The sequence below is a fragment of the Vigna umbellata genome, chromosome 8 (genome assembly GCF_029865625.1).
Source record: "Vigna umbellata cultivar VRB3 chromosome 8, Vumbellata_1.0, whole genome shotgun sequence".
NCBI lineage: Eukaryota > Viridiplantae > Streptophyta > Magnoliopsida > Fabales > Fabaceae > Vigna > Vigna umbellata.
This window is the reverse complement of record NC_142172.1, coordinates 42691687-42716481: the sequence shown is the minus strand read 5'-3', so window position 1 is coordinate 42716481 and position 24795 is coordinate 42691687. Positions and strand designations below refer to the sequence as shown.

Below are 24795 nucleotides of genomic sequence, written 5' to 3'. Positions count from 1 at the left end.
TAAATTAATTTTATTTTATTTAATAAAATAATTATTATTAATTTAATTTATATATTATTATTTAAATAATAAATAAATTTTTTGTTATAAATCTACTAAATGGATGTAGGGATGTGACGACATCCACCGAATTAATTTTCTTTTTTTTTTAATTTTTTATATTTTAAATTAATATATAAATATTATTTAATTTTTTTAAAATTATTACTTAATTATTTATAAATTAATTTTATTTTATTTAATAAAATAATAATTATTAATTTAATTTATATATTATTATTTAGATAATAAATAAAATATTTTTTAAAAATTTATTAAACAGATATGGTACGTTTGTTGAAGTTTGTTTTTTTTAAATAAAAATAATAAATTAAAATATAAAATATGTAAATTAATGTTAACATTTATTGAAGGTGAAAGAGATGTTCACATCCGTTTTATAACAAATACAAATTAGATATAGAGTGACGCATAGAGTGATTCTTAAATGTAGTGGAGGAAGCAACTCTAAAGGGGATTATAAGGGTGCTGAGTGGTAACCCACCAAAACTAGTGCAGCAAAGATTCACGAGAAGAGAGACAAGAGATTAAAACAACGTTTGCTTTATCAATAGTTCCTTCTGTTGTCTCTTTCTCTTGGTCACAGCAAAAATCGTCTTTGTGGTTATCTCATGTCAGTTCGCATCATGAAAATGAAAGTGAGTCCATCATAGTTCAAAGATAATCTTGTTTTAAATAATTTTTTTTGGTAGGAATTGTAGCAAAGAACCACACGCACATACATATAATATTAACATTACAATAAAAAAAATTAAATAATTACTTTTATTTAGAAATATTATTAAATTTCATAAATTTCTTAAAACTAATATCATGATGTTAATATTTTTCTTTAAAATTATGTTTAAATAATAATATTTTTTAACTATCATAATAATTTAAATTTATATGTGGATATTATACAGAGAGAGGGAAAGATGGACTTTATCTTATCCTCTCAAACCTAACCCGTCTTTTCTGTGGAATAAGAAATATACTACAGTGAAAGGATATGATAAGTGACAAAATGACATTATATAATGTGGATGTATAACAAAATAAACATTTTTACAATAGAATAAAGTAAACACTACATAATTTTTTTTCACTGAACAAACAAGTATTAAGAGAATAAGTTTATAACTATTTTTCACTTGTATGCGATTCAACTAAATGTACAATGTTGAACTCTAAAAAAACTTTTTATCAAGTGAGTTTCTCTTGCACTATAAATTATTTTAAGATTTAATTAGTCATTTGATCTTTATTATTTGTATTTAAAAATTTCAAAGTTAAGTCATCTAACTTTTTTAATCTTAAGTTGATTTTGACTTGTGAAAAATAATATAATTTGATTATTTTTATTAATTTTTTTGAAACAGATAAGAGTTTTTCATCAAAATTAAAATTGTTAATAATGATTATATGTTTTGTTGGTGTTAGTTTTAATGTCAATGGTACTGAAAAATCATTTATAAATTTCAAAAATTAATTTTCACATATCAAAATCAAATTGAGACTAAAAAATAAAAGACCAATTTAATATTTTTAAACAAAAACAAAAATCAAATAACTAATTAAATCTCAACAAGTAAATTTTTAATTAGATAGTGTTTCATCTAAATGACATGCTACATCACTTATAGATTCATTAATTCCACTATATTCTTGAAAGTTGGTCACTAAGACTATGTTCACTTAGGCTGAATCTACTGTTGACGCAAATTGGTGAGTGATAATTTTAAAATTTTACGTGTTCACTTGAAGTGAACTACGTGGATTTGAATTGAAGCGAATTGCGGGATTGCTCTACTGTTCAGTCACCCACAAATGTGAAGCAATTTGGAGGGATGAAATACACTTTGTCTGAAATGCTCCTGTGGTTAAAAATAATTCCAGATGAATATACCTTAAAATAACTATCCAATTTCACTGCATATTTTTAAAATACACAACTTTCATTGTGCATTCACGAGTTGAAGAAAGCTTGCGTTGGAAGAGGAGAAAGAAGAGAAAGCTCAGGTGAGGTTGTAGGGTTAGTGGTAGAAGAAGAAGATGAGGTTGCTGGAAGATGAAGAAGGAAGTCATTGATGAAGATTTCTGGAGTGTTTGAAGCTGGAGAAGACGATGAACAGGGAAGCTTATTCGGTTACAGCGCCATGAAGAAGAAGAAGAACGCGGAGCTGTATTCGGTTACATTAAACTTGTATCCGATTCCAGGCGTCGTGGCTCTACACCACCAAGTCCTCTCTCGCTCTCCCGTATTGATAGGGTATTAGAGGCTCTATTCTCATCGTCTCGTAAACCACTGATTTCACCAGACTCATCTTCTCCAATGCCCCCACAGTGACCCCACCCTCCTCCTTCACCACCCGCCTTATCTCGCTCCTGAGATCCGTGTGAAGCTTCTCGCCGCACAATCTCACCCACTTCATCAGCATCGGGAACTGGTTCTTCAAGCCGCCGTAGGAGTTGAAGCACGCCATGAAAACCACGTTGTGGCATGCTTCATCTCGCCTGGGCCCAACTTTCTCTGCCTCGTCTAACAATGTCGTCGCGGAGGTTCTGAAGGACGCGGGGAGGGGAAACGTGCGAATGATAAAGACGTAGTTCAAGATTTTTTGAAGGCCAAGAGTCCCAAGTTAATAGAAATGTGATTTAAATATATTCATGTGCCTCAACCTAGTCATTAAAATAAATTCACATCTAACATTTCATAATAATGATATAAATGGATTCTTATAAACATATTAATTAATAAAGTATAATTCAAATTCAAATTATCTCATAATTATCAAAATTTATAAATAAATAAAATTACATCCATTAAATATATATATATATATATATATATATATATATATATATATATATATATAACTTTATAATGTGATTATTACAAACAAATACAACATTTAAAAATAAATTCATTTTACTAAATTATAATTTTTTTACTTTTTAAAAATTAATTTTAATCATTATTTTTAATTTTTTACTCTTTATAAACATTTTCATTAACAATTATTATTTTATATTAATTTAATAACTAGGGGCATTTTGGTAATCTTTAATTTCTACCAATTAAACAAATTTTTTAAAACGGTCACATCAATCAAATCCTACACTAATTCTCACGAACTTTACCTCTAAATCCACTCTCAATTACCTCCAAATCCACTTAAGTAAACACAAAAAAATTTACCTTCAAATCTTCTCAAATCTATTCAATCACTCTCCCCCAAATCATGTCCCCAAATCATCCCCAAGTGAACACACCCTAAAACAAATAAAAATAAATTATTGACTCTCACATTTCACTTAAAAAAAATCCAAGAAAAAGATAGACTTATTTAATATAAATTGACTTCTTGTTTAGAAGAAATTAAACTAACTCCTAAGTGTGATTTTCCTTAATATACTTTATATCTTTCCACTGTTATTTTTTTATAAACCTGCTCTTTTACATGTTATTCACGATCAATTGCTTCTACAAGTAGTAAGGGGAAATTTGTCCTCTTCCTTTATATGTTCTCTTCATTCTCATTTTGATGAAAAACTATCATTCCTACAACCAAACTAAGCTTGAAGTCAAATATTTTGATGAAAAACTATCACATATTAAATTAAGGATATCTATTTTCAAAATATATATTTAATAAAGAATGTTGTTATTATTACAATTTCATTCAATAAGTTTTTCTTCTATAAATAAATAGCTTGTTGCTATCACATAGAAAATACCTATCATAAAACTTTTTATAATACCTAAGTACTCACTTAAACATGAATAAAAAAAATTCAAAATAATACATGTGTTGGCTACTAAACTTCAAAATAATTGCCCAATGGCGCGTCCAACAATACTTAGCAGGTGCCCAATACTATTTATTTGTTCTAGTTTTAAAAATCTATGATATTCTTATTTTGCAACATTATTAATATTTTTATTTGTATTTTTTTCAATAAACATGAATTAGCATAAAAGCATACTAATTTTGATACTTCTTCACCCCTTTTACTGTTTCAAAATTAAAATATAAGTGGATTATTTGATTGGAAAAACCTATAAAAATATGAAGTAATATATGGAATGAATTAAAATTCAAGAGTAAATTCTTCATTGCAAAATATTATTTATGGTAAACAAAACTACTTTGTTTCAGGATAATAATTTTGTTAGTTATTTCCTCTAAAATAATAATTATTTTACTTTTTTATGTTTTTTTTTTCAATAATATATCAATATATAATTAAGAGTAATTAATATAATATTATCTACATTGAAAATAGACTAGGTTAAAAATTATGGATATTGTTATTAAAAGTTATATTAAGTAATTATTGACGAGTGCCACATAACCTTAAAATATTACTATTCCATTTCAAAATATCAGTCTTCCTAGTGTTTTTTAAACTGTAGTTATTTTAGTGTTTTTAAACTGTAGTTTTTCAGATAATAACCCTGTACGTAATTAATTAAAAATAATTAATACAAAACTACTCACGGTTAAAAAAGAAATATAGGAGTAGTTGAAAAATTGAAGATGTGACATCCCAAATATATAGCAGATATATATGCAAAGATATCACCAACTTATAATATTAGAAAACAGTTAAGAGATGTACTTAAAGTCATGGTTATCAAACTCGCGAGTTAACTCGTTAACTCGTTCGAGTTTATGTTTTCAGCCATGGTTGCCGAGTTAACTCGGTACCAAACTCGTTTTTGGACTGAACTCGGTAGAATCGGACACGGACTCGGTGGAATCGTTCGAAATCGCGATTGCACAGCGATTTAGCGAGTTCGAAAAAAGCCAGAAACGAAGAAACTAAGTGTCGTTTTGTTTAGGGTTTAAAACCTGATTTTCACTCCACCACTGTCGTTCGCCTGGTTTTCACTCCACCACTGATCTTCGTCGCTCGTGGTCAAGCTCCGCTCGTGATCGCGCTTCGTCCCCGGTTGCTGATCGTGGTCGTCGCCGTTCGTTCAGTCCCCGGTTGTGGTCGCGTTTCGTCCCCTCGTCATCGCCGTTCGCTTCGTCCCCGGTTGCTGATCGTGGTCGTCGCCGTTCGTTCAGTCCCCGGTTGTGGTCGCGTTTCGTCCCCTCGTTATCGCCGTTCGCTTCGTCCCCAGTTGCGATCACTGTCACAGTGGCCGCCGTTCGCAACTTCTGGTCTGCCCTTCTTCTTCCAGCCGCTGGTGGTGGGTGAAGTTTTGTCATTCATTCTAAAATTATAACCCGTGAGTCACATTTTTCAATTTTAGCATGTAGATATTTAATATTAAAATATTTAATATTAAAGTATCTATTCATTATTATTCTGATTATTGGGCCTCCTTTTAGAATACCAAACTTTTGGACCAATATTAACTTGAAGAACTTGTTTTTCTAACTGAAGTTTCAATTATATTCAATTAAAATTATGACAAAATAATAATAATATTAAAGAAAAATATTTAAATATATATAATATGATAAACTAATAATTATAATAATATTATAAAAGTATAAAAACATTATTTATAAATTATAATATTAAATTATTCTATTATTTATAGATATTTTAAAATATTTTTACACGAAGTAAACTCTTACGAGTTTACGATTCGAGTTTACGATCCGAGTTTACGAAGCTCCCACGAGTTTACGTAAACTCTCGAGTTTGACAACCTTGCTTAAAGTATTATAGGATTACAGTCTTCCAGAATTTACTAAGAAATTAAAACTTCAAGCACTAAAGTATTCCAAAATATGCCCAAAATTTGAAACTTAAAACATAACAAGGTTCTTCAAAAGGACATAAGAGAACTAAGAATTCCTAGTGAGTCTAAGCTGCGGCATCATCTTCATTTCTCTCAAATGTTGCCTCCAAAGAAACCTCATCTTCCTCTGCTCACATCCAAGTGGATGATCATTGCAAAAAACAAAACACATACAACAAGCACACAAACAAGCAAGGGTGAGCTAATTATATAAAAGCATGCATCATATCAAGCACATAACATACAGGAGTTAACTTAAATCAAAGTAGTTTAAGACATACATCCTAGCATGTTATCTTCTAGACTTGACTCGTCCGGACTTTAGAATGATAGTCGAGCTATGGCGGGTCCTGCACTCGTGGTGACTTATGAAACTTGGGTTTCCCACCCTGCCACACTCACGAGGTTAGCCTGTTCTGGGCCTTGGGCATAGTGAAAGCCCCCAAGACTAAGACCTCCTGCTACTCCTCACCACATGGATTAATCTCTCTACTTGAGTATGATTAGCCATTGGAGTTTCAGAATGACCCCCAAGACTGAGCTCTTACTCTCATTCTAAAACACTAAGAATCTCACCAAGAGATCCTACACTGATGGAACTTGATTTACAACTTGTATCATACTTTCATCACTTTGTAATCATATACTTTCTGCCAAAATCAACATATACACAATCTCAACAATATACATCACTCACCACTTACAAATTATAAAAATAACATCTCCACAATTGAACCTAAGTTAATCAATACCAAGAACCAAACAACTCCAACTAATCCACAACAGCTAATAAAATGCATCAATTTATACATACCTACAAGTAATATAATTATTGATTAACACTCCTGTTTCAATATAATAAACAACTATCCTTACTTTATTATATATATATGATACGTACATTATATTATTATACATATATATATATATATATATATATATATATATATATATATATATATATATATATATGATATGTACATTATATTATAAATATATATATTTACATTATATTATATATATATATATATATATATATATATATATTTAATATAATATATATATGTATATATGTATATATTTATATATTTATATAAAATATATATATATATATATATATATATATATATATATATGTATATATTTATATATGGATCCTTATGCATCTACAATCAACTTGTTTTATTTTATTTTCATCCTAGTAGAGATCTTTCTTTACCCCCAATTGGTCATCCTAGGAGAGGACCCAGATGTCTGAACGCATCAAACTCACCTTCGACGCCAACACATATGACTAGTCACAACCGACTGGACCAGACCATGACTGCTCTATGATCAGGGATGTGCCAACTCAGGTTTTTAAGGTTCCTCTATCCTACCAACAAAGAAAGGTTCTCAATAATTAACAATTAATTTATTTAAATTATCTACCCTGTTCTCTTATGCTCTAAATCTGAAATGCCTAATTTTAATATTTTCACTTCCTCTCATAGCAACCTCAAACAGTACCTGTACATCTATTTAATACCCATATACATGCTATTACAGAACCATTACTCCCGATCTTCCAACAAGATCAATTTCAGCCAACAAACTCATTCAAAACAAATTAAATTCATAACATCACAACATCCACAATTTCACAGTTTCAATTATAACACCCAATACAACAAAAGCCATAAAACAGTTTCACAAGAGCACATCAGTTCAACATTCATATGCATGTATTTTTATAAAATAAATTCATATAAAAATAATTAGCTCCCCTTACCTTGGAGTTGAGTAGTATAGGCAACTAAAGTGCCCTAACAGTGCCTTCACAGAGAAAACCCAAACAGTGTCCTACATCCACTTAAATGGTGATGGAAACAGCTCTTAGAGCTAGAACAGGCAGGAAGTCGAAAGGAAATACTACCCAGCTGCATGCAACCAGTAAAGTTGCATGCCCTAGGTTCAAGAAAAGGGAAAAAATTGACTTACCCGTCCAAATCGAAAACTAATCGGATGGATAGGAAGCCCTCAACTCTGTGAGCGAAAGAACGCCACCTAATTAAAATTTCAACGGTTCAAATGAATGTAAGGGTAGAGAGAAGGCAGAGAAAGAAGGAGGAAAACTGAGTTTAGAGAGAGAAAGAGATAAGAACTGGAAAGTGGCTCAAAGTTGAAAAAATGAAAGAACCTCTTCTAAGTCAGGGTGCCTTTAGTCATTTGGACCTGACTGCAGGGTTCAATAGCCTTATCTTCATGCTCTTACAGAAGATATTTTTGTTTAAATTTATACTAAATGTTTGTTAATTTTAATGTCATAAGGTAGTACTTTTATTTGAAACTGTGGAAGTTGTAAGGAAAAATCAAGCATGGTATTTTCGAGCCATTTTAAAAGGTTTTAATGAATAAGTTAACATACACCCTCGTAAAGATTTCAGCTCGAATTATAAACCCATCATTTTAAAATCCCTCGTTGCTCAGAACTGTTGTTCTTTGGTACTGGATGTTCCTTTTTAGGTGACAAGGAATGATCAAAATTAATTTTGGAGTTTTTTTTGTCACAATTGGGGACAAATTTCGCCTCGATCTTTGTGTACCATATAAAGCGTAACAGGTCTTTTTCTTTTATCATGTTTTGTTTTTTAGTAACACACTCCCTAGGAAACTTGAAACCACTCATTTCCAAAGTCAAGCAGATTAACATTTGAAGCTTTTGTAATGCGTTGCAAGAAAATGTATCTTTTTGGTACAAAAATATTGATAAATTCATTTATGTTATCAATTATTAACCCTTAAACATACATACTTTAGTTTTTCAATCTCTAATATATTCACTTAATCCACTTATATCTGTTCTTCAAAATTCTCTAAAAGCCACATTTTACTGGTGTCTTGTCTCATATTTTGTTAGTGACTACTCTTCAACCTAGTTCGTAGGAAGTATAAAATTGAGAGTAAATTATGTACAAATTTGAAATTCCTACCTTATATCTATTAACAAGAAAGTGAAAGTCAGAGAATAAAAGAGTGTTTAGAAACTAGTGGAAACTCCACTGAACATAGATTTCTTTTATTTTTCAATCCACAAAACTTGTATCAAAGTAAAGAGCTGAATTCACATTCAGATCAAACTTGACGGAAAAAGAAACATGCACTAAAATTACAGACTGAATTTTCAATATTTGGCCGCAATTTGACCAAGTTTAAGTTGACAACTAATAAACCTTACGTAAACCAGTGACTGATCACACACTTTTGGGTTGATGTGTTGATACTGATGATCAAATCACAGACTTTATTATGCCCAAAAATACAAACAACAAATTGGTTCCTTCTTCCTACACCCAATACACACAAACTAATAGCAGACATGAGATTATTTCATAAGAATAAAAATATGATACAGACAAAAATTTATATTGCTTCATAGTCATCTGCTGCTGCAGGAGCATCAGCTAAAGCAGATAGCACAACAAAGACACCAAATAAGATTGTGATGATAGCAGTGAAGTTCACAAGCAAAGCCTCAGAACCATACTTATCCAATCCTGTGCTCTCCAAGAAAGTGAGCTTCTCCAGAAATCCAAGAGTAGCTGTTCCCACAGCCAAGACAAACACAAAGAGCCCAAACAGTGCATGCCAAGGAAGAGAGAAACGTCTAATATCTGGAGTCCCACCAGGGTAGAAAAAGATCACAAACCCATATATCCACTGCAGGTAACCAACACAATGTTAGACAAAATTAGTAAATAATTGAGTTTCATTTGGACACAAGCAAAGTCCACATTTTTAATTCATAGCTTGCACCATAGAGTATATGTCTGGTGCTTAAACTAAAATCATAAACTTAACCATAATCATATCCTGAATCCAAGGTATACTACATTCATAGGATAGCCTGGTATATACACCCAGTGGTTTACCTGAATGCCATAGAGGACAATAACCCCAATTCCAAGCCATGAATGCAAACTGTATAGGTTGGCAATCCCACTTTCATTGTGATACTTGAAGGCAGTATAAATTCCAATTATTCCAAGTGATAAAGCGGCTCCGTGAAGACCAAGGTGTACCACTTTCTTCACTTCCTTCTTCAGGGGAAGAGCTTTGTAACTTATAATAGCTGAATATATTTTCCGTGTGAGAAAATCAGAGAAACAATTAGTGGGTTAACAAGTCAAATGGAATTGATTAATGAAGAAATTCCTTTGAAAGTATTTTGATTACCTTCACCTCCATGAACTATGAGGCCAAAAACAATAAGAAATGGATGAATCTGTATAATGGAAAATATACGTAAGTTATAGGGACTTCCAAAAAGTAATATCAGAATTCAGCAACAAATACTCTGTACATCAACCAAATTGTGTAACAAAATATTGTACAGACATTTCTTTGATCTCTTGATGCATAAGCCATAATGTTAATTCAGATTAAGAGAATTTAAAAAATTATACTTTTCTCTCTTCAAAAAATAAAATTCAAAGGACTCCATCTCAGAGTATCGCGTTCTTTTCTAATCACAGACGCATGCAAATGTAAAGGAGTGTACTGATAGGCATACTGATTTTCTGCCTGAAGGAAACGACATGTGCAAATGGCATGTTCAAATAATTAATCATAGAAGATAGACACCCAAAATTCAAAACTCTTGACCAAGAAAATAGAGACGCAGCCATAGGTGGCACGTGACGGCTAGTTTATTTCTCACTCAAGTCCAAAACAGATAAGCATGTCATGTCTGTCCATGTGCGTTCCACAAGTGAAAACATGGTCAATAATTAATCGACAAATAATAAAATAATAATAAAGAATGTACACGCAAAGCTTCCGAAACACAGTTTTCATTTTCCAGTTAAGCTTAGAAAGCAGGACTTGACCGACAAAATAGGAAAACAAAATTAGGTCCCAATTCTATTTTATTCGCATATAAGAGTATATTCTGATACTGAAAGGTTACATCAATTCAGGCTCTGTTCAACCTGTGAATTCAACATTCTTAATACTAGGGATTCAATTTGCAATAGCAACACTCAAAGTGACTAGAGCAGTAAAACAGAAACTTGGTAATAATTACCTAAACATTCCCTCTTAAATTATTAGATAAACATACCAAAATAAAGCTAAAGTAAGTCAGCTTCTTTAGCCATCATTAGCTAGCCATTAAAACATATCTTAGCTTATTTAATTTATGGGACAACCAAGGGATCTGCTACTGAATATGGTATTTCCTTTTTTTGAGCAGAGTGATCTGGCACTGGTTTATATGAATGCCCTCTTTTAGATATAAAAATAATATCTCACGTTGAATTTTATGACAACTAGCAGCATCCTCATAAATATAATATAGGTATATATATCACACGAGGTTCACGCCCTTAAGAAACATCCCAGTTAGTACAATTTGCTATAAATGAATCATATCAAAAGCAACGTTTCAGAGCTTCAGACACAAACTAGTTTAACGAATCAAGTATTAAATTTGAGATACTTCTAATGTCACCTCTTGCCACCAACGCTTTATTTTTAAATTTGAGAAAGTATCTATATATATATATATATATTAATTTAGAGTAAATATTCACTGCAATACAATAATAACAAACATGTCTTAATATAACATTTAACTTAGTTAATAATTAAATAACTCCAAACATGATTGGTCTTTAATATTTGTGATGTGTATTTATTAAAAACAAGATCAGTGTTAACATAATTAATTATAGGAATAAGCAGGGAAAGAAAGGGTAAAAAAACTGTTAATATTATTTTTTTTACACAATTACACATGTTCAATTACATACTTATAAAGAAGTTTTACTAAGCATAAAAATATCTCCATACTTATCACGGTAAAATATAATTTGAAAAGATAAAAACATATTCATCTAAGTTAAAAAAAACATTATTAAGGTTTAAAAACATACAAATCATTATCCTTTGAAACTTACTTCGAAAAGAAATGGATAAGAGTGACAGTAAAGGGAAAAATTAGAGTTGGGGAATGAGGAAGAAGTAGTCTAACATGTAAAGTTATCTAAAACTGAAGAAAGAGAGGGTGGAAGCATACATTGAAGATGAGTTGCTTGTTTTCATCTTCCCAAGCCAAGCCTCCCCTGAAATTGACGAGCCAAACCAATACGAGAACGGTGGCAACCACGCCCAGAACGTGAGTCACGATCGTCAAGGGAAAAGCAGGTATACCTAACCCCATCTTCTCTTCTTTTCTCTTCTCTCTGCCTTCTCTTCAATGGAGGTTATAACAAACACGCTCTCTCTCTCTCTCAATCTGTGAATTCAAACAAACTCCAATCAGTATATAAGAAGATATCAGGAGCCTCCACCCTATTTGACCTTATCATGCGCCCCATCTAGATCTTTTACATTATCCGCTAGATCGTTGCCACGTGTCACCATCTAATTCCTCACTTTCCATCTGTTTTTTTCTCTCTTGTGTACACTGTGTATTAACTTCCATTTCTTTTTTTTTGGAAATTAGACAATCTTCAATGACACTTATAATTTCTGATTTTAAAATAGATACTTGTTATTTATTTTTTTTACGAAGTAATATCAATTTTTTATGATCTCTAAATAGACATTTATATTCGTTTTTTTAATTTATTTCAAAATTTTATTAAATTTCAAATAAAAATAAAAAATTTAAAATATTAAAAGTTAAATAAATGTTTGTAAAAGATTATAAAAAATATATATTTTTAAAATAAAATAAAGATGTGAAATTAAAATAAATAAGAGTGTGATTTAATATAACTTTAAGAAAATTAAATTTCACATTTTTGGTTATATTTATTTTACAAATCATATAAGTATATTTTTTTATTGGTCAACAATATTAAAAACTTTACATTCATACGCTTTTTTTTTCATTTAAGCTCTTTTTCTGTACTTGATTGATTTGTTTATTTTTAGTTAAGTTATAATTTTGATATCCTTTTAATTTTGAATTTATTGGTTTCTCTATTTTTTTTTTGAATAATGATACTTTGACAACATTTATTTGACAACATTTTAACACTGTGTACGTGTCATTATGTGATTGGTCCAAAATTATTCCACAGTAATAATAATCATAAACACCAATATAGACCAATCACACACAGTGTTAAAATGTTGTCAAAGTATCATTATCTTTTTTTTTCACAGTCTTGATTTTTACGTTTGAAAAGTAATTTTTAATTTATCATATATTTATTTTCTTTTTTCATATTTTAATTAATTAAATGAAATTTCCAATAAATACGCTAAATCTATGGTTAAGGCAAATAAAATAAAGTATATAAAAAAATTAAATTACAGACTTTTAAAATATAGAAACTAAAATGACAATAAACAAAAATGATTAATAAAAAACAAAATTTTCATATGTTGCTCAGCCGCCCCGATCCTGGACCCGGCTCCAATCAACAAACAAATGGCCCCACTTTTCCTAGTATTCAATTAATCAGGGTCACTGATTTATACATACATTTTTCTTCTTCTTCTTTCATTTTCAAATAATTTAAAAATTTATCAATTTTTATTTGTTTTCTCTTCTAATTATTTAGCTTTTCTTTTCTAAACCAAAGATGAGATATTTATAAATTTAGAATATAAATATGTTGATTTTTAAAAATGGGGAACTTTGCCTCAAATTTTTCACACCGACAAGGTTTGGAAGCTAATTTGAAATAAGGTTAAAATGTTCTTTTAAAATTTTCAAATATTTTCAGAAAAAAATTAAAGAAAATAAATATTTTTAATATCTCAATATTTAAAAAATTATTTTATGCTTTTTTATATATTTTAATTGGAAATTTAATGAAAATAAATTATAAAGAAAAGTTAAAATTGTTACCGGTCTATGAGGTTGGTTTTTTCTTTTTTACAAGGTAGTTCTTTACTTTTAGTCTTTAGTTTTTGTTCATCAACATTTATCGAAAAGTATTCGATAAAAGTTGTTAAATGTCAGAATTAATTCGATTTAGATAATAAAGATAATAAATACGTAAATTATTATTTTTATCTTAATTTTATTTATAGATTTTTTGATGAATTTTTTTTATTGAAATGAATCTTAATTATAATATAAACATAGCTAATAATAATTCAACCTTTAAATAAAATAGTTTAAAGATAATTTACTTCAATTTAACACGTTTTATCTAATTTCATTTAATAATGAGTTGATTATCCAAAAATATCTAAAATTGATTATCAACTAATAATTGATGGAAAGAGATATATTTTTAAAAAAACATCTAAAATTGATTTTATGTTGACTATTATACCAACTTTAGTTTATAATTATGGAGGGCTCAATCTCCAACGCTTCTGTTATAAAAAAGCGAAAGCAAGCAATAACTATTATGTTATTCTAAACCTCACTAATTATTATTAGTCATCTTTTTCACTGATTAGTCGCGTCCAGTGAATCACTGATACACCACTTTTTCATTGTATTTTTTATTCTCCCTGGACTTTTTTATCCGATCGTTGATCACGTCCAGTGACAAACTTTTAAATTAAATTAAATTTGTAATATTGATTTTGAAGTTGTTTGATTTATGCTCTAAATGTTTTTGTTCTAAAAATAAGTTACCGCGAAATTTAACATAATATTTATAAACGTTAAAGAAGATTGTTTTAATTTAAAAACAATCATGAACATAACGTTAATTTTTCAAAATTAAACTAAAAATGTCATAATTTATTGCAATAAATACCTTTTTATACTTATACAGCGCAATTAAAAAATGTATACAAAATTTATTGAAATTAATTACCTGCTATAACAACACTTATAAATGATAGTTTAAAAATTATTGCTTGTTAAAAAAAATTCTAAGGGTAAATCTATGATTAAGAAAAAAACACTTAACCTTGAAATTAATAAATTATTTTTAAATAATAATAATAGTTAAAGGGCCATGGACGTGGGGTATAGGAATTCATTTATTTGTGGTTGGTGTACGCTGGCTCGAATGAACTTGGACTTTTATGGCAGCAAAATCCACTCATCTTCCTCAACCAGTGCCTATAAATTAATAAAAAAAACAAAACATTATAAAACACAATTTTAAAATTCATTCAAACATTTTTTTCTTTTTTTGTACTAGTTATGATATTAAATATTCACAACTTTATCTACCACTTTTCATAAATATAATATATCAAAGTTCAACCATCAGACGCTTAGAAAGCTCCCTTTTATGACCTCATAACTCGTATTCCCTTTTGGCGACTAGGATTACCTTGTATATTCTTTTTTTCACAAAAAACATCATTAATCGTAATTAAATATTTTTATCATACTTTCCTAAATATTACTAACAATTAAATTAATATAATCCATTTTTTCACTTATTGTTTCGTTATTTTAAAATATACAGTGATGAAAATTTTGTTTGCAGCAAATAATTCATTGATTTATTAGAGTTGTAATTATCTTGTTATCTTGTGAAAGATTGAGTTAATGAATGACTGACAAAGACGTTTAAGAATTTTCAAGATCTATTATGCGAAAGTGAAAATGTTTAAGTTTATGGGCCATTCTGCAAACTTATTTAGAAATTTTAGGTTTATTGAATGGGTGTTACTCCCTCCACCCCCACACATCTCTTCCTCCACCTCCCCTTTACTATTTTGCCCCTTCCTCCACCTTTCCTTTACTATTTTGCCCCTCAGTAAAATTTTATTTTTAAAATTGTTGTTTTTTAATTTTATTCATTTATAACATTTCACTGATAACCTACGTAGTTCCTTGTATGAGTAAAATATTTTTCTACAAAACTTGGTGATCGTGAAAAGAATTATCAAACAATCTTCTTCTTGTTCTCGGTGCAGTACGTGGTGCAATGCGTTTATGGTGTAGTGTCCTTGTCGTGGTTCCTCTCCAGGTACGTAGTCATAATCCTTCCAATAATCCTAAACCCTAAATCCTTCCCATACTTCCAATAATCCTTTTAATATCCAAGCCTATAATCCTTGCATGAGCCGCAAAACGTAGTAAAATAAAAACGAAACGTAAAAGGAACACTGCCTATGGACGGATGACATCCTTCAACGGATGTCAACATCCGTTTAAGGCAAAACGGATGTCGACATCCGTTTTGCCTTAAACGGATGTTGACATCCGTTGAAGGATGTCATCCGTCCAGAGGCAGTGTTCCTCTTACGTTTCGTTTTTATTTTATTTGTTTATTTTATTTACAGTAATTTATAATTTTAAATGTTATATATGGTTAGTTTTTAAACGTAATAATTTTGTTAAAATATGAATTTGTTAAAATATGAATTTGTTATAGGTGGAGAAGAAGCTTAACGGAAGAAAGAAAGGTAAACGAAAATGGAAGAGAGAAAGAGGTGCAGAGGAAGTAAATCAGAAGTTTTAAATAAATTAAAATATTAAAATAATAAAAATAAAAAATTTTAACTTTTGAGGATATAATTGTCATTTTAGAAGGATATAATTGGCATTTTAGAAAATTGGGGAGGTGGAGGAAGAGACGTGTGGGGGTGGAGGGAGTAACACCCTTATTGAATTGTATGAGCGGACATGTTAGGCTTTTGCTATTGACCCAATAATGAAGCCTCAGGAGCAAATTAGGCTTTGGCTATTGACTCAATAATAAAACATCACAGGCAAATTAGGTTTTTGCTTTTGACCCAAACTTTTTCTTGGTCTCATTTCTTCATTACTCTCTTACTGCAAAATATTTGCTTTGAATTATTTACTTAAAAACTTAGATAAAGAAAATTTAACATTGAAGTTGCTTTAGTATTTGTTAACGAATAAAATGTTTTAATGCTCTTATGAATTTTGTAATTAAGTAGGTGAAAATTGTTTGAACTGATCTAAGTAAGAATTATGCTCACTAAAACAAAAATAACATAAATAGAAAAGAATGAGGAAAAGAACTTGATTAGTTTTTCCTATTCAAACATAATAAAGGTTTTGTAAAATGAACTTTAAAGAGTTTGGTGAGTGAATTAGAAAAATAGACGGAATTTTTAAAGTGATGGGTTTGAAAACATTTCAAAATACGTAGCATGGATTAAATTTTACTCAGAAAAATATTTTTATAAAATAAATATGAATGACTATTTTTTCACATGTTAATATTTGATTTAATAAGAATAAAACTTACATCAATTTTCAATTTTATGGATCACAGATTTATTTAGTTGTTTTATTCTATGATTAATGTTTATATAGTTATAAGCATCCTTTACTAGTTGATCTTTCATTAAAATTACTTTTAAAACTAATAATTTGAAGAAGAAAATATCTAATCAAAATTAATGTCATAAATAAGTTAATTATAATTATATATATATATATATATATATATATATATATATATATATATATATATATATATATATATATATATATATATATATATATATATATATATGGGGTTTGCTAACGCGCGTACGCCTGTTTTTCAATTGGTACATTTTAGCAATGTGTACCGGGTTTTAGTAGACAAAAATATCCTTATAAAGGTTAAGGGTATTTTAATAATTTTCATTCTCAAAACTAAAAAAAAAAAAGAAACCCCCCAAACCCTTACTCACCTCTCTCATTCCTCTCAACCCTTTCTCTTTCCTCTTTCTCACTCCAATCTTTTCTCTGTTATCCCTGCCGTAGCTTCAATTGAAAAAATCAGAAACACTTGCTGTTAAACAATCTTACAAAAAAATGATTTTATAATGAGTTTTCATCTTATAATTTTTGTCTTATCTAATTTTATCCAATTTTCACAAGCATAAAGGAATTGGTAATTGACTTGGAAAGAATTCAGAAATACTCGTTGTTTAACAATTTCTTACAAAAATGATTTTATAATGAGTTTTTATTTTATAATTTTTGTCTTATCTAATTTTATCTAATTTTCACAAGGATAATGACATCAAAGGAATTGGTAATTGGCCTGGAAAAAAATCAAAAACACTCAGTTGTTAAACAATTTCTTACAAAAAAATGACTTTATAATGAGTTTTCATTTTATAATTTTTGTCGTATATAATTTTATCTAATTTTCACAAGCATAATGACATCAGAAAGAATTGGTAATTGGCCTCGAGGATTTTTTTAGAGATGATGATTCAACAAATACATATGATGAAATTAGAGAGGTTAGTGAAGATGGTGAAATTGAAGAGATCTTGAATGAACCTTTGCCTTGAAGGTGAATATGTCAATGACTCAACTCTTTACAAAGAAATTTTTTTTAAAGGCATGTGTTTCTGATTTTTTTCAATTGGGATTAGAGTAGGGATGACAGAGAAAAGGTTGGAGTGAGAGAGATGAAAGAGAAAGGATTGAGAGGAATGAGAGAGGTGAGTAAGGGTTTGGGGGGTTTCTTTTTTTTTTTTTAAGTTTTGAAAATGAAAATTATTAAAATACCCTTAACCTTAAAACTTGGAATTCATAATATATAAGAATATTTTTGTCTACTAAAATCCGGTACACATTGCTAAAATGTACCAACTGAAAAACAGGCGTGCGCGTTAGCAAACCCCTATATATATATATATATATAAAAATTATATCTCTCTATAACTGATTAAGTAATACTAATTATCAAGAATTCAAATTATAATAATCTGATTCTTGATGGATAATAAAGTGAGTTGATAATATAGTATGCATACAATCAAATATTTAGTAAACTTCAAGCTTAGTATCTCATATATTACTTTTATTTTTAACATATAACATATTTAAAACACTTTTGACTTTGATTTAACAGAAAAAATCACATTAATAAAAACTCGATTGAATATTTAAAAAAAACACGAATTCGTTAAAAATAGAATTTAACCAAACCAAATCAAATAATAATTAAAAAAGAACGAAATAAACTATACAAACTACCATAAGCAAATGGATTTAAATAAAAAATACTTAAATAAATATTTATAAGTTGGTGGTGTAAAAAAGTATAACACCCATAACTACGTCACAACAACCACGGGTCTTTGAAAGTCTAAAATTTAGAAAAGAAAAAATTGAAAAGAAAGATCTAAAAATGGGTCTTTGTCTTCTGGAACCTCATTATTACTATATCTTGACTTTCGTATTAGTAGCGAAAAAAATTAAAATTCTCTCTTTTAACTGTACCATGCTATCACTTGGTTACCTTCATTACCTTTAGGAAAGTCTGGAGTCTCACTCGGGGAGATGTCGGAGAATGTAGGAACGAAGAACGAGCAAAAAGTTATTCGTTGAATTTGGTGAAAATTATATGGTACAATGTAGTTTTTTTCTTCTATATTGCTTATTTGTTAATACTATTATCAAACCTATAAACAGAAGAGGAATGTCTATATCAAATTCTAAAATCTTTATTTTGAAAAATTGAATATTTTAAAAAGTTGTTCAAAAAAACTTATTTTAAAAAGGGTTAAATATCTTTTTAGTCCCTAAACTATTGGCCGTTTCTGGTTTTCGTCCCTCTTTCAAAGTAAGGTACAATTTGGTCCTCATTCTTTTCGAAATGTTCGTTTTAGTCCTTGGAATTTTGGTTTTAGTCCTCATTTGTTGCTAAATGAGGACCAAATTTTTAAACAGTGTTTAGTTTTCGAGGATTAAAACGAACGTTTCGAAAAGAATGAGGACCAAATTGTACCTTACTTTGAAACAGGGACGAAAACCAGAAACGGCCAATAGTTTAGGGACTAAAAACATATTTAACCCTTTTAAAAAATTATTTTGAAAAATATAATTCAACTACAGGAAAAACACCATTAACGCAACTACTAAATTGACCCTACTTCTTTGTTTGATACCTGTCCCATAGTTAGGTTATTTGATCATTTTAGAGTTGTTTTTCTTTGTTTGCGTCCTGTCAGGTTATTTGGTCAATTCATAGTTGTTTTCGAAAATGTCTTTTTTGTCTTCAACGTATCAAACCTTTCTTCATCCTCTGCAATGGTATTTGTGGTTTTTACCATTTTACCGCTCCTTTCGTCATTTTTGAGGCTGTGAGTGTGGTTGATGGACGTGGTGCAGAGGTCGAATAGATTGGTGTGAAAGCTTCCGTTCTCTGCATAATGTTCATTGTCTTGTAGCTTGGTTCAAATAGCTTAGGTTCTTCTTCAACCTCCTTTCTAGTTACCATTGCATTTTAGGTCAGGTAATTTTTGTTGTTGTTGTCTTCGTTGTGGAGGTCTTTATTTTCGTATCTTGATATTTCCGTTCTCATAGTTGATAAGTAATATTTGTATTGTTTGTTCAAGGTTGAAGCTTTAAGGATTGTTTCTTTTTCTACTTATTTCCGGGCACCATAAGGTTGAAGGTGAGTTATTTTCTTTTACCTATGTTGGTATGTCCGTTGTGATAGTGTCGATGAAGTTTGGGCACTTACTATTTTCGTGTTCTTTGTCGTTTGTTGGGTTCTTAAGTGGTGTGATTAGTTGTTTGTAAACTTTTGTGATACAAGTTTTGTTTTTGTCTCTATTTTTTTTTTCTGTTTAGGATTTTATCATACAGGTTTTCTGTTTTGGTGTTTATTGATTTATTGATTGATTTCTGGATACTAGTTCCTTACGACAACACTTTTCTTCCATCTGTTTTCATCATCGTCATATATTAGTAAAGGAGTTTGTATGAATTGGTTGAGTTTTGGTCTATATTTATTGGTTTGGTTTTTGTGTGGTATAGTTTTAGTGCATAGTTGATTTGTGGATACAAGTTCGGTTTTTTATCTGATTTCCATTATTCTATTTTTTGTAAGGTACCATTTTTTGAATTTTATCAATTGAAAAGGTTAGATTTTTGGATTGTAAAGCCTAAATATTCCGTTTACTATATTTTTTTTCATTATAAACCCTAAATACTCTAGATTTTATGGGTTATTTTGTTCTTTGAAAATATTCACATGTTATATGTATTATTCATTTTTGAATGTGAAGTGTTATATGAAGCTTTTATGAGGTTGTAAGATTCTTTGTGCCATGTGTTACTTGTTTTTTCTTTTGTCTTCTTAGAAAAGGCGAAGCAGTGGTAAAACCCATCTTTTGAAGATGTTTACTGCTTTGGGAATTTATTCAGAAATCAGAAAGCTTTGAGAAGTCATTCCTTGAATGCACATCTAAATTTTATGCTGCTGAAGGTGTGAAATACATGCATCAATCTGATGCTCCAGATTATTTGAAGCATGTGGAGGTGTTTTCTTTTTCATAGTCCGTTGTATTATTTTATTGGCTTTAGTTATTTACGTAATTCTTTAATAAATGGATTGTGTCATTCAATATCAGAGTTTAATCTTCTAAAAGTTATCTTTCTTTGTCAATTCTTTCCTTGCCCATATATGTACTTATTGCAGGGATGTTTGTGGGTGCTCCTACTACAGATATGATTGCAAGAAGAACATAAAAGATGTTTGATTATGCAGATAAGATTGCCCACATTAGTCCAAGTCTTTCTTCAGCAGTTACCAAGTTTTAGTGGATACCACCCTCACCGGGATGGTGCCAGTCTCGGGCACCCTTGGTTTTCCAAAGGAGAGGTAATATAGAAGCAATTTATTTTCCGAGTGATACTTTCCAGTGATGGTAGTGAAGTATTTTTGGCTGGTGCATGATTGGATTGATTTTATATCCCTCTTGTAAGTATTGTTGTGTTAGTTTCCATTTAATAAATATTTGAAAGTAGTGCACGACTAGTTGTTTGTAAATCATACTTAAAAGACATGAATCTGATTTTAAAGTTGCTTGGCAGTTGTTTCTGCAACTTTTATTCTCATAATTTAATAAAAGTGGTTGGCAGATTGTTTACTATAAGATTCTAAAGTTCCCCCCTCTTGGCCTGTTTATATTTCCTCTATTCTTCCTTCGTTTTTACTGCAATTACTCAATTGGCTTTTCTTTCTGTAGGGTTTAGTCGTGACCGCTCAAATTCCAAAATGATAACCTACTAGCGTCTAACCCAAATAGCTACATCAATTTAATCAACAGATTATTTACATCTATTGACCAAATTTCCAAATTTGATGAAACTTCATCCTTAATCGAGATATCAGATTTATGGGACTACATTTCAATATCGACTTAATGAGCTGACCAAAAGTGTTATTTGGAAGACCAGATTGGTGATAAATCAACCTTTTAGAAACCAAATAGTGTTATTTGTGACTTCCCTTATAATTTCATATGCTGACTACAACAAACTGCAGTTTGTCGGCCTTAATTGAAAACAAGATTTTCAGTGTTCATGGGGGCCTTTTCCTGCAATTTCTACATTGTATCAGGCTATAAATTTTACCGTCTCTGTTTAGATTGTATACTGGCTATATTTTATGCATTATTTATCATTCATATACAGATACGTACTATTGATCGGAAGCAAGAAGTACCTCATGATGGTGCCATATCCAGAAGATATCGTGGATGGATGGGGTCTCAGTCCTTGAGGTGCTAGTTCCTTATTTGGTAGCAGTGTTCTTACTTCCTTTAACCACTCAAACAACATTGACTAAATATGTCGTACTCATCCGTTGGTGATGGTACCATTTTTCTGTTTTAAGTGCAAAATGACTCAGTTATTGATTAAGGTATGTAGTTGTTGCCATAAAAATGTGTCCTTCTCTTTATTGTGTGTGCCGACTGCTCAAGATATCTGTTGAATTCTGCAGCATATGACCACATTTCTTCTTCTCTTTGTTGCTCATGCCATGTGCTGTCTCTCAGATCAACTCTACCTTTATGATGTCAAGAAACTGTGCAACAGTTTTGGAGATTCCAATTGCAAGTAATTGTAAAGATAAGGTACCATCTTCTAAGCAAAGGGTGTACCTCAGTTATCAGATTTTGGTCCAACAGTCTTAAATGACCATCTGATAATTCCAGATGGTTTTCAGGAATTTAAATTCAAACATAACTTTGAATCAGTTCTGTGTTGGTGTTTTAGTGTCATTCTTTAGTCAGAACATGGGAACTATCTTTGTGAAACTTAATTATGGTAAAAAAAGACACCAAGTTAAGTCCTTGATTTTGAAGATTGAAGATGACCAACTGAAGAAAAAAGTTCATCTGATTGTAGAAATAGCAGTGTTGTTAGTAATAGTAAGGTTTTCTCTCTGTGTATAAAAGATGTTAGTGCAGCTAAAATACTTTTTATATTTCACTATTTTAGCATAAACAATTAAATATTTAAATTATACTATATAAGTTTCATTAATTTCTTATAAAACAATCATTATTTTTTTTTCATATCACCAAAATCTATATTTAAATATTATCTTCATAAATATTAATGATTATAACATTACCTATAATAATGGAAACGTTGTTCAGGACAGTTTGCTCTGAATTTTTATTATGAAAAGTTTATTTAAAAAACTCAAGTAACACGGCTTTAGTTTTGAAACCTTTTAAATTATTCTTGAAACTCTTAATCTAATTGGTTATGTTCTTCTATTGGTTTAATTTGTGTGTATTATCAGAATAATTATTTCAATATAATTACTATATCAGACGAAATATTTAAATCAAGTGCAAACCCCACTTCCAGATCGATCAAGATTCGCCATCTTAGTATTTATGAAATTGTGATCATTTTAGAAAGAAAAAAAGAGAACATATTATTAATATCATCTTCTATGTGACATTGATAAGATGACGACAATAAGCTAGGAACAAAATTCACAAGTAACGAATTTTGTGCTTTTACAGAGTCAGAAAGAGACAAATCAGCAATGATCAAAACATCTAAATAAAATGGATAATGATACTTTGACAATATTTTAATATCATTTACATGTCATTTTATGATTGGTTCAAAATTACTCCACAATCAATAATAATAATCATAAATACCAATACAAACCAATCACAGAATGATATGTAGATGTTAAAATATTGTAAAAGTATCATTATCCAAGTAAAATGTAGGCTAGACAAATCAACAATGATCGAACTCTCACAACTTGTTCACCCTTGTTTAGCATAAATCGTACAGGAAGACAATTTTTTATGTTTGCTAAATATAAAAGATTTCGATTAAAAACAATGTATTATCGTATAAGTAATTGTATGAACTTTTTATTTGTAACTAAATTCGTCGTACTTTTTATTTAATATCAACTCCTGTAATTTAGGAGCCATTGAAAAGTCTATTATTTTTATTTAGACTTATGAAGTTAAATTTTTAAACACAATTTATTTAATTTTTTTTAGATTAAATTTATTTACATTAATATTTATTGGATAATTTGATTTGAATTATACTTAAATATTATTTTTTTTCTCATTTAAGTTTATATTTTAAATATTCGTTTTTAAATAATTAAATTAAATTTTTTAAAATTAAGATATAAAAGCATCTATGAATAATATCATGTATAAAAAAAAGTCGTGGATATTTTTTCACATATATCTAATAAAAAAAATCCCTTTAGACAAAACAAATAGCAGGTAAACACTATCATACGACTAGTTTTCATATTTATTTGAAAAAAGTTTTAAATAATAAACTTAAGATATAAGTTTTATAAAACTTCTTGTTAGAAAATGGGAACATATAAACTAACTAATTCTTAATTACAGTGTAAATTTTGTAAAATTATAAACAGGTTTTAAAAGGTAACTTGTCATGATATAATAAGAAAAGAATGTAAATGAAAGCATTATCTCTTGCAACGATATCAGTTTATGTACTTTTAACTACAAAATTGTTTTTTCACATAAAAGAATAACCAAAAGACTGTCTATAAATTGTAGAAAAGCTTCGATGAATAATATTAGAATCAGATGTTGTATTTTTAATTTCTTAAACTATTCTGATTTAATATTACAAGAATTATTTATATAAAAAAGTCTTTACTGATAACACAATTTTTAATAATTCTAATAGAAAATTCTTTAAAATTTCAATTCATTAATTCCTTTCGTTAAACTGTTTTCTGTTTAGACAATTTGTTCACCTTTTATAACGGAAATAGTTGTCATAGTAGCCAAGTTTAAACTTTCTTTTTCCAATTTTTCCTCTTTAA

General features: G+C 29.3%; 1 protein-coding gene and 1 long non-coding RNA gene across 3 annotated transcripts; one reads left to right on the top strand and one right to left on the bottom strand.

Annotated features, from left to right (window-relative positions):
• Positions 1 to 8840: 8840 nt before the first annotated feature.
• Positions 8841 to 12098, bottom strand: ACYB-2 (Cytochrome b561/ferric reductase transmembrane protein family). The gene is made up of 4 exons (XM_047294675.2): positions 11862 to 12098; positions 10019 to 10067; positions 9715 to 9914; positions 8841 to 9502 (listed from the first exon to the last, which is right to left on the bottom strand). The coding sequence occupies exons 1-4, from the start codon at positions 12003 to 12005 to the stop codon at positions 9206 to 9208; spliced, it is 690 nt and encodes a 229-aa protein (XP_047150631.1). The 5' UTR covers positions 12006 to 12098; the 3' UTR covers positions 8841 to 9205.
• A 7533-nt stretch (positions 12099 to 19631) lies between these two features.
• Positions 19632 to 22900, top strand: LOC148194770 (uncharacterized). Of its 2 annotated transcripts, none has more exons than XR_015781739.1 (6): positions 19632 to 19933; positions 20042 to 20100; positions 20792 to 20969; positions 21130 to 21312; positions 22128 to 22356; positions 22438 to 22900. It is a non-coding gene; the product is annotated as an uncharacterized LOC148194770 (long non-coding RNA). The 2 variants fall into 2 exon arrangements; XR_015781738.1 differs by having other exon boundaries at positions 19632 to 19938.
• Positions 22901 to 24795: the final 1895 nt, after the last annotated feature.

What these genes read in the sequence shown, in the direction of transcription:
- ACYB-2 (XM_047294675.2), bottom strand. Translation starts at nt 12,005, where the DNA reads ATGGGGTTAGGTATACCTGCTTTTCCCTTGACGATCGTGACTCACGTT. An exon ending in CATAGTTCATGGAGGTGAAG is followed by an intron (nt 9,915 to 10,018) that starts GTAATCAAAATA and finishes AAATATATTCAG; the next exon opens with CTATTATAAGTTACAAAGCT. An exon ending in TTGTCCTCTATGGCATTCAG is followed by an intron (nt 9,503 to 9,714) that starts GTAAACCACTGG and finishes GGTTACCTGCAG; the next exon opens with TGGATATATGGGTTTGTGAT.